The sequence below is a fragment of the Eutrigla gurnardus genome (genome assembly GCF_963514095.1).
Source record: "Eutrigla gurnardus genome assembly, contig: SCAFFOLD_183, whole genome shotgun sequence".
NCBI classification, from domain to species: domain Eukaryota; kingdom Metazoa; phylum Chordata; class Actinopteri; order Perciformes; family Triglidae; genus Eutrigla; species Eutrigla gurnardus.
This window is the reverse complement of record NW_028155361.1, coordinates 18,671-32,340: the sequence shown is the minus strand read 5'-3', so window position 1 is coordinate 32,340 and position 13,670 is coordinate 18,671. Positions and strand designations below refer to the sequence as shown.

The 13,670-nt window shown below is 42.4% G+C and overlaps 2 protein-coding genes across 2 annotated transcripts; one reads left to right on the top strand and one right to left on the bottom strand.

Annotated features, from left to right (window-relative positions):
* Nucleotides 1–7: 7 nt before the first annotated feature.
* On the bottom strand, nt 8–4,388 carry LOC311010340 (uncharacterized protein; the record flags this gene model as incomplete). Its single annotated transcript, XM_084040862.1, has 4 exons — nt 3,949–4,388; nt 2,799–2,896; nt 1,529–1,928; nt 8–468 (listed from the first exon to the last, which is right to left on the bottom strand). Coding segments are annotated over exons 2-4 (958 nt in total), but the record flags the coding sequence as incomplete, so codon positions are not given.
* A 1,686-nt stretch (nt 4,389–6,074) lies between these two features.
* LOC311010339 (uncharacterized protein) lies at nt 6,075–10,898 on the top strand (the record flags this gene model as incomplete). The annotated part of the gene is made up of 4 exons (XM_084040861.1): nt 6,075–6,204; nt 6,283–6,337; nt 10,298–10,447; nt 10,675–10,898. Coding segments are annotated over exons 1-4 (516 nt in total), but the record flags the coding sequence as incomplete, so codon positions are not given.
* Nucleotides 10,899–13,670: the final 2,772 nt, after the last annotated feature.

The following is a 13,670-nucleotide window of genomic DNA, read 5'->3' as shown; positions in this document are numbered from 1 at the left end:
GCATGGCCTCCATCGGGTGAAGGACCAGAGGTGTTGAGGCCATATGGTGATGGGCCAGCTGCCTTGCCTACGTCAGGTGATGACCCAGAGGTGTTGAGGTCATACAGTGATGGGCTGGGTGTATGGCCTCCATAGAGTGATTGACCTGGGGTGTTGAGGCCATACAGTGGTGGGCTGGGTGTATGGCCTTGGTAGAGTGATGGACCAGAGGTGTTGAGGCCATACGGTGAAGGGCTGGGTGTATGGCCTCCGTAGGGAGATGGACCAGAGGTGTTGAGGCCATACGGTGAAGGGCTGGGTGTATGGCCTCCGTAGAGTGATGGACCAGAGGTGTTGAGGCCATATGGTGATGGGCTCGGTGTATGGCCTCCGTAGGGAGATGGACCAGAGGTGATGAGGCCATACGGTGATGGGCTAGCTGTATTGCAACCGTAGGGTGATGGACAAATGGTGCCTCCTTTGGTAGAGCTATCATAAAATTACATTGAACCATAAATGACATTTCTGTAAACACAAATTGCCCAGAATAGATATGACAAATAACTACAAAAAACTGACTGAAATGACTGGCATAGACATAAAAGAAGGGTAGACACTGCCTTGACAACTGGGGCTGTACATCACCTATGGTGGGAGCCATGTTTTGGAGGTGAAGCCTGGAGGTAAAGACAAACCCTGCCCCTGGAATCAAAACACCGACCCGAGTGCCCCAACCGTTGCTACTGGCTGACTCACTCACGCACAGCTACCTCCACAATATGGCCGCAGCCTGAACGCTCCCATTGGCTGACTCACGCATGGAGGTGCGGTATCGCCAATGGGGATGCACCGATCTCAAATTTGCATGGCCGATTCCGATTTCTAGTTGATCGATCTGTGCATTACTAATCTCCAAAATATGGTGGCAGCCATGATTAACGCATCGCTCCAATTAACTACAGCAGCCAAAGCAGCGTCTGTTCTTTTTATGTATATGATGGCTGGTACCAATAATGAAAATAAATGTACTATGACCAAAATCTGCTATATTTATAATCATTTTATACTTTAAAACATGGTGCCCTCTCATGTCAATAGTGGAAATAGCTGATCTACCAGCTCACAATGTGTTGTGCCACGAGAGCTTGTAGAGTGGCTATTTCCATTGTTTGTGAAAAGACTTGAAAATCTATAAACACTTTTCAACAGATTAATTTAAACAGATGAATGTAAATGATTCTGACCATTATGCAAAAATAATGACAAAATAATGGGAAATCATTTTCATCAGGGCCCACAAGTTCAAAACTTTTAATCCCTTAATCCAAGTGGATACAGATGTTGATTTTGGGTCATAAAAATATGTTTTAAGTAATACTTGTATTTGTCATTCATATACTATTTACTAAAATAATTCTATGATCACAGATTGGATAAAAAAAAGTTATCCTAATGCTGTTTTTTTGGTTTTGAACTTCGCCAAATCTGATTGGATAATGATTAAAAGTTTTGAACTCGTGGGCCCAGGCGATAATTATGACAAGCCTACCCATTGGGTGGTGGGCCAGCGGCGTTGTGGCCTGTTGCATGTCCCCCGTCAGGTAATGGATTCAGCGCTGGGATTTTCTCGCCATGTTCAGACAGTGGGCTCCTATCTATTATAATAGTGTCAGACCCTGACGTAGAATGTGATGGCTCATCAGCTTTTAACATATCTAAAAAGGACTTCTGTGGAGGTGGGTGGCCTTTTGGCGCCTTAGCCTGATCTACCCCTGAAATATATTCAACAGTGGCCCTATAAAATTTCCCATCTGACCACTTTGCTAAAACAGGATCTCCTGATCTAAGATCTTGCAGCTGGACAGGAGCCTCATCTCTTGCCAAAATGTCAGATCCTGTAAAGATTTTGGCAGTATAGCCATCCTCCCATCTGATGAATGCAAAACACCCTGAGAAAGAGAGAGAGAGAGCGAGAGAGAAAATGTTAAAGGATAACTACCGTTTTTTACAACCTGGACCTTATTTCTGGCAAAATATATGGTCATGTACTCACCCAGATAACTTTGGTGTCATTCGGCGTCGTTCGGACGAAATTAGATCCAGTGTAGCGGCGATATATCCATATAATGGGAGAGACGGGGCAGCGACACACAGCCTCTTTATAACAGATTATCTGCCACGAAACTAGTTTATTTCATCAATATTTTGTCATGATATGCTAGCGCTATTAGCCTCTGAGTCCGGGCTCGTCCGTTATCAACATCCGGGGTCAAACTAGCAGCTAGCAGCCACAGGTAAACAAGCCGCGCTGTCGCGGGTGCGCGCGCAGCTCAGAGACGAGAGCTTCCAGGTCAGCGATAGTAGAACAGCCTACACACCCCAGATGTTTACAATAGACGAGCCCGGACTCAGAGGCTAATAGCACTAGCATTTCATAACAAAATATTGATGAAATAAACTAGTTTCGTGGCAGATAATGTGTTATATAGAGGCTGTGTGTAGCTGCCCCGTCTCTCCCATTATATGGATATATCGCCGCTACACTGGATCTAATTTCGTCCGAACGACGCCGAATGACACCAAAGTTATCTGGGTGAGTAAATGATCATATATTTTGCCAGAAATAAGGTCCAGGTTGTAAAAAACGGTAGTTATCCTTTAATAATTTCTATTTAGAAACAACAATTTAGACTGGTATTTTTAGACCTCATTTGGACCATAATGTTATGATTATTAACCCTCCCACCCCATCTCTATTTGCAACGTAAAGCTTACACAACAGAAACTATACCAGTTCACAGCATTACCTCAATACTTACCAGATTGCTCATTTCGGGGAGGGGAGCTCTGCAGGTCCTTAATTTTCTGTGTGGGAACCCGTACCCTCTTTTTTACTGTTGTTTTCTTTTTGTCCATCCTGCTAATGAAGAAATCAATTTTGGATCATTATTTATAATACCAATTACAGTGTGCTAATAAATAAATAAATACAATTTATAAATATATATATATATAGGCCTACTGTGTGTGTGTGTGTTTGTGTGTGTGTGTGTGTGTGTGTGTGTGTGTGTGGTAGTAGTAGTATATACTGCTACACCTGCATGGATGTGATGTGATTATTATTGTTGTCAGGCCAGGTTCAGGTTAAACCCTTTGTAAAACATGAATGAATACAGCAAAAGAAAGACATTTAACTTTCTGTTATTGTCTAGTTTGGCAGCCAGACACAACTGAAAATTTAGGAATAAATAATTGATTTAAAAACTGCCTAAGTGCAGCCACAGTGGGTGTTTCCACACATGCTGGTGTATACAGTGATACATGGTTTCATTTTTCACCTGGTACACACATTTGATTTCACTTTGGTCCAAACGCCGAACCACTGACGGAGCGGCATGTTTCCATGACTACTGACCGGAACATGACGCGTGTGACGTCATTTTTACGCGAGTCCATAATGTAAAAATGATTCTCTAAAGTAATGCTAATCTTTACCAACAGAGACACACGTACACTGTACACAGGTACGCTGGTTATTTGTAGCGCTGCTCACTTCGTTTGATAAACGGACCGCTCCAGTTCGACTGTAGCCGAGCTAACAGAGCTAACAGGGCTAACGGCGCTAACGGGGCCTGGACTCCGGTACTTAACGTTAGCATAAGACACTCTCCATTAAGTTAGCAAACATTACGTCACGTTGACATTAACAAACTTGTGATAACGCAGTATCAGCGTTTATCATATGGCTTCAGAAGTTAATCATGTTTCTGTTTCATGTGTTTTGTAAGCATTTTCCTGGCTAAGACTAAAATGAAAACAGACGCCATTAACGTTACCTAATTCCACCTTCCAACGGACCACTCCGTCGTCACAACAGTTAAATATTTCACCTTATGTCAAAAGAATTTCTTTATTCAACTCTTCACAACGTTACGTAGTTGACCAACGAATATGGATTAGGATTCTTACCTCTCCAAGTCTCAGCGTGGCCGGGGCAAAACTTCCAGCAGCAGCAGCGGCCAACGGACATGTCTCTAACCATGAACGCCCGCGAATCTTTGGGCGCAACATTCAAGAAGATCTGTCCAATGAAATTCTGTCTTACTGGAAAACCTGCGTTGCGCATGCTCATTTCGGGGAAGAACTGACTTCATTACGTGTGGAAGAAACAGCACAGCGTCTCTGCAAGATAACGACTAAAAGTAAGTAATAGCATTAATTGTTTTGTTTTGCGAATTAACGGACTCTATTAACACACGAGGTAGGATTCTTTCAACTACAGTAACGTCACCGCGTTAAGAAACAGAGATATTAATGCCGCATTCAATGGCGCAACCATAGCTAATACATGTATGTCAGGCAGAACTCTAGTCTTTATTAAAGTTACTACAGGAATAGTTCACCCTAAAACGAAATTCAGTCATTATCGACTCACCCGCATGCTGGTGAGAAGTCCGGTGTGGTTTCTTAGTCCTCAAAGTGCACACGAAGATCGGTGCTAGCCTCAGGCAACAACAAGCCATATAACGAGGCTAAATGGCGCCTGACAGGAAAAGTCCATACAACTCCACAAAAACGTTGTAATATTCCTCCATACGGCTCGTCCGCTGCCATCCAAGTCTCCTGAAGTGGCGACATCCAGAGTTTACTCCAAACGATGTCATTTAGTACATTTTTACAGAGGACTAAGAAACCACACCGGACTTCTCTCCAGCATGCGGGTGAGTCGATAATGACTGAATTTCGTTTTGGGGTGAACTATTCCTTTACTACAACTCGCTATATATATCTTTGGTTACGAATCTCATAGACTTCAGACTCTTCAGAAAAGTCTAAACATACGGGAAGTACACGTGCATGTCAAAGAATAATTGTGAAATTGTTTGGCATAAAACACAGGTATTTACGACGGCGTATTAGGGCCACTGTCGAGAAAAAAAAAACGGAGCCGAGAGAGGTGGGCAATATTCTGAGATTAAAAGTCACAAATTTGCGAGTTTTAAAGTGGCAAATTTGCTAGTTTATTACGATGCTAACAACCGGCATGTATGCTAGCTCACTTCCCATGAATGTAGCTTTTATCTTTCTAATTAATCCATCCCGTGTGTCAATGCTTTGCTAAGGTCCTTAGGGTGATGGCTCTTGATGGTTAGTGTTGGTTAATTTTATATGGGCCAAATTGTCATCTTACGGTATGTGTGTTTGTTGATCGGGTGGTTTGGCTAAGCTAGCGGTCATAGAGGAAGTAATCACGTAGCTTGACCCGGATGTTTGCCGTTGCTATGACAACAAGTGAAAGCTACCGCTACCTTAGGCAAACTACCTGCTCAATAAACACAAATAAGATGACAATTTGGCCCATATAAAATTAACCAACAATAACCATCAACAGCCATTACCTTAAGGGCCTTAGCAAAGCGTCACACGTTGGAATGAATTAATTAGAAAGATAAAAGGGACATTCGGAAGCGAAGTTAGCTAGCATAAATGCCGGTTGTTAGCATCGTAATAAACTAGCAAATTTGCCACTTTAAAACTCGCAAATTTGCTAGTTTTAAAGTCGCAAATTTGCCACTTTAAAACTAGCAAATTTGTGACTTTTAATCTCAGAATATTGCCCACCTCTCTCGGCTCCGTTTTTTTTTTTTTTTTTCGACAGTGGCCCTAATACGCCGTCGTAGGTATACCACATTGAAACTCTGGTATTCATTCAGTAGTGATAAATTAAATTTAAGAACCTAAGCCTTGCTGTATTTGTTCTTGATAATTTATATGTCATGCTACTACATAGTTAATTATTAGATTATTTATGTAAATTATACATCATGATATTTTTATGAGTTAGTAATACAAATGAGCTTACATTTGGCCTACATTAAAGTGATGAAATTGATCATCAATGATCAATACTTTTGCTACTTTAAGAATATGATGTTAATAATTATTTTGTAGTTTGACTTCAGATTTTGAAATTGTGGTAGGGTACTTAACAGTGCAGTAGCCTAGTATTAATTAATAACTACCGGTATACAACTATATTTTTTCTGACCATGGTCTCCCTGTTTCCCCCTGCTCTTTAGTAAACAGAAAATGTGTTTTACTCTTGTGTCTGTATTTATATAGTATTGAAGTGTCAAAATGACCAGACGAAAACCTGGAAAACGATGGAGAAGGACTGGGAATGAAGAAGACCCAAAAAAACGACCAAGAAGGACTGCACAATTGGTGAGTAGCCTGGTATAGTCGTGTTGCAGCAAACTTGCAGCAGATATAATATTTAATACCTTATTTTCCTCCCTGCAGTCATCCCTCCCTGCAGCCACCACTGTTCATGTGGAAACTGATCAGCAGTATTTAGGTAAGTTATGAAATGTGTGTGTGCGTGTGTGTGTTTTTTATGTTCAAAAGCCATCTTCTCTGCTGTTTGACCTGTTTTAGCCACACCCAGTCCCAAGTACAGAGGAGAGAGATATCCTGAACACAGTTAAATAGAATGCAGTTCACAGTTGGTCAAACCAAGCAATGCAATATTGCTTTCTCTCATCCTCATTACAGTAGCACATGTGAAGAATGAAATGTGAGTTATCTCAGCATGTATAATTAATGTTTTTTGAACCTTTCATCATCATCTAAGTTAAGGCTGTTAATAACATAAGGCCATGATCCTTTTATATAGGTCACCGCGCTGCTGTGGCATTCTACTCATTATTGGCATTGTCTGTCACTGTCAGCCTGTATCATATATATCCTTCCAAACCCTGTCCATTTACTCATTCACCTGAGGTCCCACAATTTCTCATTGTTATTTGTGGGCGCATGGCGTCTGTCCGACTTCCCATTTCTCCGACCATACATTTCTTAATTTTTACGTCCATTAGTCCGACTCTCTATTATCCGACTACCCAAAATTTCGACTTCCCATTTCTCCGACCATACATTTCTATATTTTTTTGTCCATTAGTCCGACCTCCCATTTCCCCGACCTAAGTATGCCCGGTGTTACGACTCCCAGTAATTACGACAGTGTATTAGACCGACTAATCCGGCCCAGAAGCAGGATAGACTGAGATATCAACTTGTATTTTGACGGCGCCACAGTGTAGTCAAAAGTGCGTGGGTCCTGCTCCTGTTCCTTTTATTTTTTAAGACATGTGCACAGATGTGATACAGTCAGTGAAAGCTTAATTAATAAACACAAAGTCTCGGCATCCGAAGGAGGAGATGCCTTGAACTGGAAGCAGACCGTGGTGGATTTCAATCACACACTGTTGCAACTTTAGAAACTTTTATCCAGGAAAAAAAAAGACTTACAAACACGGACCAAAACGGCTCCATAATACGCACAAAAATCCAAAAGAAACTAAAGTTAAAAAAAATAAAATTATAATCTCTGCATGACATTTTGTTCAGTGAAATCCACAGACAAGGCGGCTGCAGAAGTAGGGCGTCAGTTTATTTTGAAAAGTGCTGGGGACAATAACCATATACTGGAGTTTGTTTTGAGGGGTGCTGGGTAGGCTGTTCCGTTAGTTTTGACTTTTGTTAACACTAGAGGTGACCCCGAATAGTCGTTGATTGGATTCGGAGGAGTCTCATTCACACCGATCACCCGGGGGATCCCAGCCACTGCGTGGAACGCTTGGTGGACCTGGCGGACCTCGTCTCGTGTGGTGGGCATCTTTATGTGGGTCCGGGCACGACGCAGGAGAATCGGTGTCACAGCTGCCACACTCCGTGACACCGATGCCTTGCTGAGGCCGGTGCCGTCCCCCACCACCTCCAGGAAGCTCCCCACTGCGTAAAAACGCAGCGCAGTCAGGAGCTGCACCTCCGGGCTGAGGGCAAAATTGCAGCGGGTTGCTCTCTGGATGTGTGGAGACAACAGAGTGATCAGCCGTTGGATCTCCGCACGGGCCAGCCGGTAGGCTACTTTGCCTCACCAGCCCGGTCTGACAGCACGTCCAGTGGGGAGAAGTGCTGATGCACGTATGCATTTATGGAAACCGTCTGGCTTCGCGCACGGCGACGCTGTTGGTTCGCCGCGAGAATGTGCTGTATTGCAGCCATGGACTTTGGCTTTTTCTTTACTTTGTTTTTTTATGTGTAGTACTATAAACTCATATATGCAGATGTGTGTGGAAAACTTAAACCTGTAATTCAATGAAACGTTTTTTGTTTTTTTTTGCGCATTACAACATTGAGAATTGTTTGTTCTTGTGGTTAATTGTAATATCCATTACTAGTATGATCATGTTTTTGTTTAAAATAGGGTCTGTGAATATCATTTCCTCATTTATTGATGCAGTCATTTGGGTACTTAATGAAACAAAATGCCTTGAGTCCATATTTATGTTTCTTCAGTACCTATGGCTGATGGTTTGACTAATTTTAAATAAAATATTGCCCACCCCTGTGTTATTACAGTAACACTGGTGCACGTTGTGCGCAAATGATGCGCTGAGGTCCGGGTTGTTAGCGGAGCTGTCCATGGTGCTGATCGGCCTCTATGACGATGCGTCGCACAACAGGGCCAGGCTGCCTGGTGGAGGTGAAGAAGGCTAGCGAGGAGCTGGAGATAAACATGCGGGGATGGGTTATCATGATGAAACAAATGTTCGCCACCGTGTGTGACAGCAGAGATGAGGAGTTTGCCGCGAGTGCTGGTTGGATAAATCGTTTCCTCCGCCGCAACAACTTCACTTGCAGAAGACGAACAACTATTGACCAGAAGGATGCCAGAGAATTCACCGAGAAGCTGGAGAAGTTTGTGACATTTTCATCCCGGATTTTTGAGAGGAAGGAATTAAACGCCTGGTCCAAATAAACGCCTGGTCTGTTAAGTGATTGAAACAAATAAACGCCCCGGCTATTATTTGGTATTTTACGGTATGCATTAGTGTGTTTTACTATTGTGCATTTCCTTTTGCTGCAATAAACATTTGCTTATAAATCGTGATACAATGGAAACTGGTAAAAACAAACGTGTAAAATTACAGAAAGGAGTGTCAGGCTGGGAAGTGAAGTTTTGCTTAGAGGGAGAGAGAGCGGGAGACTGTTACTGAGTTTTATATGTTAACATCTGATTTGTCAGTGATTTATGATGCTGTGGTTTTAAGGAAATTATATAACAACCTCTGAGACCCATTGTAGCGTATACGCTACAAATAATCATGTTTTCTTTAGAGCGTCACAACTCCGTAATGGTTTACGCTAGAAAGATGCGGGTTATTTCCTCTTAAACTAGAGAAACGGGGCTAAACAACGGTACCCTGCTTGCCCATGTGAGCGATTTATTTCTGACAACAAAACGAATGCGTAAAGTTGTAAAGATGTGACTAGATGTCTCCTTGTTTCCGCGGCGCATTTCTCCGTTGTGTTTATGTATATCGATCATTGTTTTTATCCGCCATCTAGCCAAAGTCCATGGCTGCAATACAGCACATTCTCGCGGCGAACCAACAGCGTCGCCGTGCGCGAAGCCAGACGGTTTCCATAAATGCATACGTGCATCAGCACTTCTCCCCACTGGACGTGCTGTCAGACCGGGCTGGTGAGGCAAAGTACCGGCTGCCCCGTGCGGAGATCCAACGGCTGATCACTCTGTTGTCTCCACACATCCAGAGAGCAACCCGCTGCAACTTTGCCCTCAGCCCTGAGGTGCAGCTCCTGGCTGCGCTGCGTTTTTACGCAGTGGGGAGCTTCACATTTAAACCATGACTGTGAATCTCCTTCGCCTCGAGCCTTTCCAAACTGACCCAGAGCCGGTTCGGTCCAAAGTCGGAATTCTGGATGGTCGGATTAAACCCTGGTCGGAATACAGAGATTATTTTGGTCGGAGCAATGGGCAGTCGGACCAATGGGGCCTAGAAAAGTCGGATTAATGGGTAGTCGGAGAGATGGGCGGTCGGACTTTTGGGCCGTCGGACTGACGTATGCTCCCCGTTATTTGTGTGTTGTGTTGTGTTGTGTTGTGTTGTGATGAGTTACATTCAACACTGGATTATGTGTCACAAAGACAGAGAGAGATGTAAACATAAACTGCTTCAATGTGATCAAGATGTGGGCAAAAAAGAATATGCATCCCATTACCTGCATTTGTATAATGTGTTCCATTTATGTCAACTTGCCTCCTGTGTTTTACGCGTTCTCTTTTCCCTTTTTTTTTTTTTTTTTTTATATTTTGAGTTTCTTGCAAGAAAGTTTCTCACAAGAAATCTGTTCTTTGCTAATTGATGAAAAATGTAATTTAAGCAACATCCGACTCTTTCAATATTTTCAAGAGGGTCCTGATCCATGTGTGTCCTCTTCTCTGTGTCAGGAGGTAGCAGCAGGGGAACACAGCAGTGGGGGGTGCCTACTGGAGGAGCCCAAAATGCTGCACTTCAAGGGGAACATGTCCAACCTCCAGGTGTCCATGCAGGATGTACCACACTCACTCTGGAACATCAAGATTCTCAGCACCTACCTGGTACACACACCCTCTGTCTGTCTGTCTGTCTGTCTGTCTGTCTGTCTGTCTGTCTGTCTGTCTGTCTAATGATGTACAGTATATTTTGTCACTGAGCAGATCCTGCTAAAATATGACAAAAACATTTGAGTGTAAGGAAGTGATATACAGGCTGAGATGATATAGGATTTGCATTGTGACAAGATGTTTTTTTACCCTTAATGATTTTTATTCTATTTTATTACCAGCGCAAGGAAGCGTGGAGAGTATTTCAACTGTTGAGTCTTCCGATGAAGAACCATCTTCCAGATCAGCCTTCAGAGATCCTCCTGATAGCCTAACAACTGAACTACACGGCAATGCTGAGTATGATCCATCTCAATCATTCGAGGAAGCTCCCCCTGATGTGGAGGATTGGACTCATGATGATGGACATATGTTCAGTGAGGGATTTGGAGAGGGTTTGAGTGAGGTGTGTGCAGAAGAGTCAAATTTCAAGGACACAACAGACAAACCATTATATGACAATGCATCAATAACTGTGGCAGAGTGCCTTTTGATCATTATGGCTTATGTAAACTGTCATAAAGTAACTGATAAGGCCCTTGGTGATTTGCTTAAAATGTTCAAGTTGCTTTGTCCCAATAATCTGAATACAGACTGCTTAAACAGTGTACAAAAGTTCAAAGACTTTTTTTTCTCCCACTCTACATCATCCCCTATTGTATTGCATAAATATTGCAGTAATTGTTTTGGGTCATTAGAAGGTGAACAATTACAATGTCTGTCTTGTGGGATCAGTGTGTCAGAAGAAAGATCCTCATCCTTCATAGAGGTTCCAATTGAGGCTCAAATAAGGTCATTGTTTCTCAAGCCAGGTTTTCAGGAGAAGCTTAACTTTAGATTAAGCAGGAAGAAGACAGATCCTAAAAACATTGAAGATATATATGATGCCGAAGTTTACAAACAGCTTGTAGATGGGGGTGGTCCTCTTAGTGACCCTAAAAACATCTCACTTACTTGGAACACAGATGGGGTACCTATATTCAAATCGTCCAAGTTTTCAGTGTGGCCTTTTTATTGTATCATCAATGAATTGAGCTTCATGGAACGCACAAAAAGAGAGAATATGATATTTGCTGGACTTTGGTACGGAGATTCAAAACCATCCATGGTTACATTTCTTAGACCACTAAGTGACACACTGAGTAAACTTGCAGAAAATGGAATTATTGTTCAACCTGCAGAGTTGACACCTGAACCTTTTGTGTGTAAAGTGCTCACCATTGCTGGAACATGTGACTTGCCCGCTAAAGCATTAGTCCTTAATTCAGTGCAATACAATGGGAAATTTGGATGTCATAAATGTGAGCAGCCAGGAGAGACTGTGAGGACAGGGGAAAGGGGACATGTCCATGCATTTCCATACCAACAGAGGGATCCAAAAGGGCCACTGCGCACAAATGAAAAGTTTGCTCTTGATATGAAAAAGGCAAATGAGACCAAAACCACTGTTAAAGGGGTGAAGGGTCTCTGTTGGCTTAGCAAACTTAAGAGTTATAACCTTATCAAAGGCACTGCTATAGATTACATGCACTCAGTCCTTCTTGGAGTAATGCGCCTTTTGATGGTTCTGTGGTTTTCTACAGAGTTTTCTCGTCAGCCCTTCAGCATGGCAAAAAATGCCAAAGAAATTGACAGGCGATTTCAGGATATCTCTCCTCCCTCCTCAACTCGATATCCTCGATCAGTGGCATCTCACAGAATGTTTTTTAAAGCATCAGAATATCGGGATCTTTTGATCTTCTATGGACCTGTTGTTTACCGTGGAATTCTTGCAACACTGTACTACAATCACTTCCTTCTACTAAGTGAAGCCATTTTCATTTTGTTAATGGAATCCATATCAGTTGAACAGATTGATCATGCAGAGAAACAACTGTGGAACTTTTGTTCTCAAATGGCTGATCTCTATGGTGAGCGGTATGAAACTGCAAATGTACACCTTCTCGTGCACCTAGCAGACAGTGTCAGGGCCCTTGGTCCATTATGGACTCATTCATGTTTCCATTTTGAAGACAAGAATGGCTATTTGTTAAGGCTCATACATGGCACTCAAAATATACCTATGCAGATGGTCCATGCAGTCAAACTTGTGCAGTCTATTCCTGTTGTTATTTCACAAACCATAAAGCCAGGGAATGCCATAGCTGAATTTTACACACGGATGACTAAAGATGATAGTTTCTGTCAGGAAAACAATGATTTGTGTAGGACTAAACTATATGGAGCATCTAGTGAACTTCAACTAGACACAGTTCACCTCACGGCATTGGAAAGACATGCTGGTCACTGCATCAATTCTAAAACAGTAAGGATCTTTCACAGGGCACAAGTTAAGAGAAATTATCTCACATCAAAACACTATGGCAAAGGCAATAGAAGAAATAATTTTACAGTTGTTTTTTCTAGTGAAGGACAAACAAAGTATGGACAGATTGAGTTCTTCTTTACCACAGAACAATCATGTGCCAAATGGGCCCTTGTTCATGAATTCAAAGGTGCAGGTTTTTCTTTGCTGCAAGATAGTGTAACAAATGGTTCATGCAATCATGTTGTTCCCCTATTGGAAACCTCTGCCAATACAGTAGTTTCCTTGGACCATATATTGGGTAAAGTTGTTTTCCTTGACTTGACATCTATGCCTGGCATTGTGTTTGCAGCTCATTTCCCAAACACACTTGAAAAGTTTTAACCCATTAAGACCTGAACTGGCCTAATGCTGCATTCCAGATACATGGCACACCACTCGCCCAAGTTGCAAAGTGGGAAATCTCGCAGCTCGCACAGCTGCGAGATTTCCCACTTTGCAACTCGGGCGAGTGGTGTCCCATGTATCTGGAATGCAGCATAAGAAGCCACAAATCGAATGATTGATCATTGAAATAACATGCTCTGAAAATGCACACGGCCCACCCATCTGACCACTTGCTGTGAATGCTTTGTAGAATTAGAAGGCATCTTTGAATCGGCCTTGATTTATCATGAACCTATATTGGATGCAACAAAGTGTGTGGTTGCAAGATGAATTTCCTCTACTGTATTATCAGGGTGATTCGAATGATAATTAAAACTGTATGTGCTCTATTATGTGTTACACTTCCCAAGACTCTTTTACTGCTCTATACAATAGAGCTTTGCTCTGAATTCTGTCAAAAAAACAACTGTATTCATCTACATATCA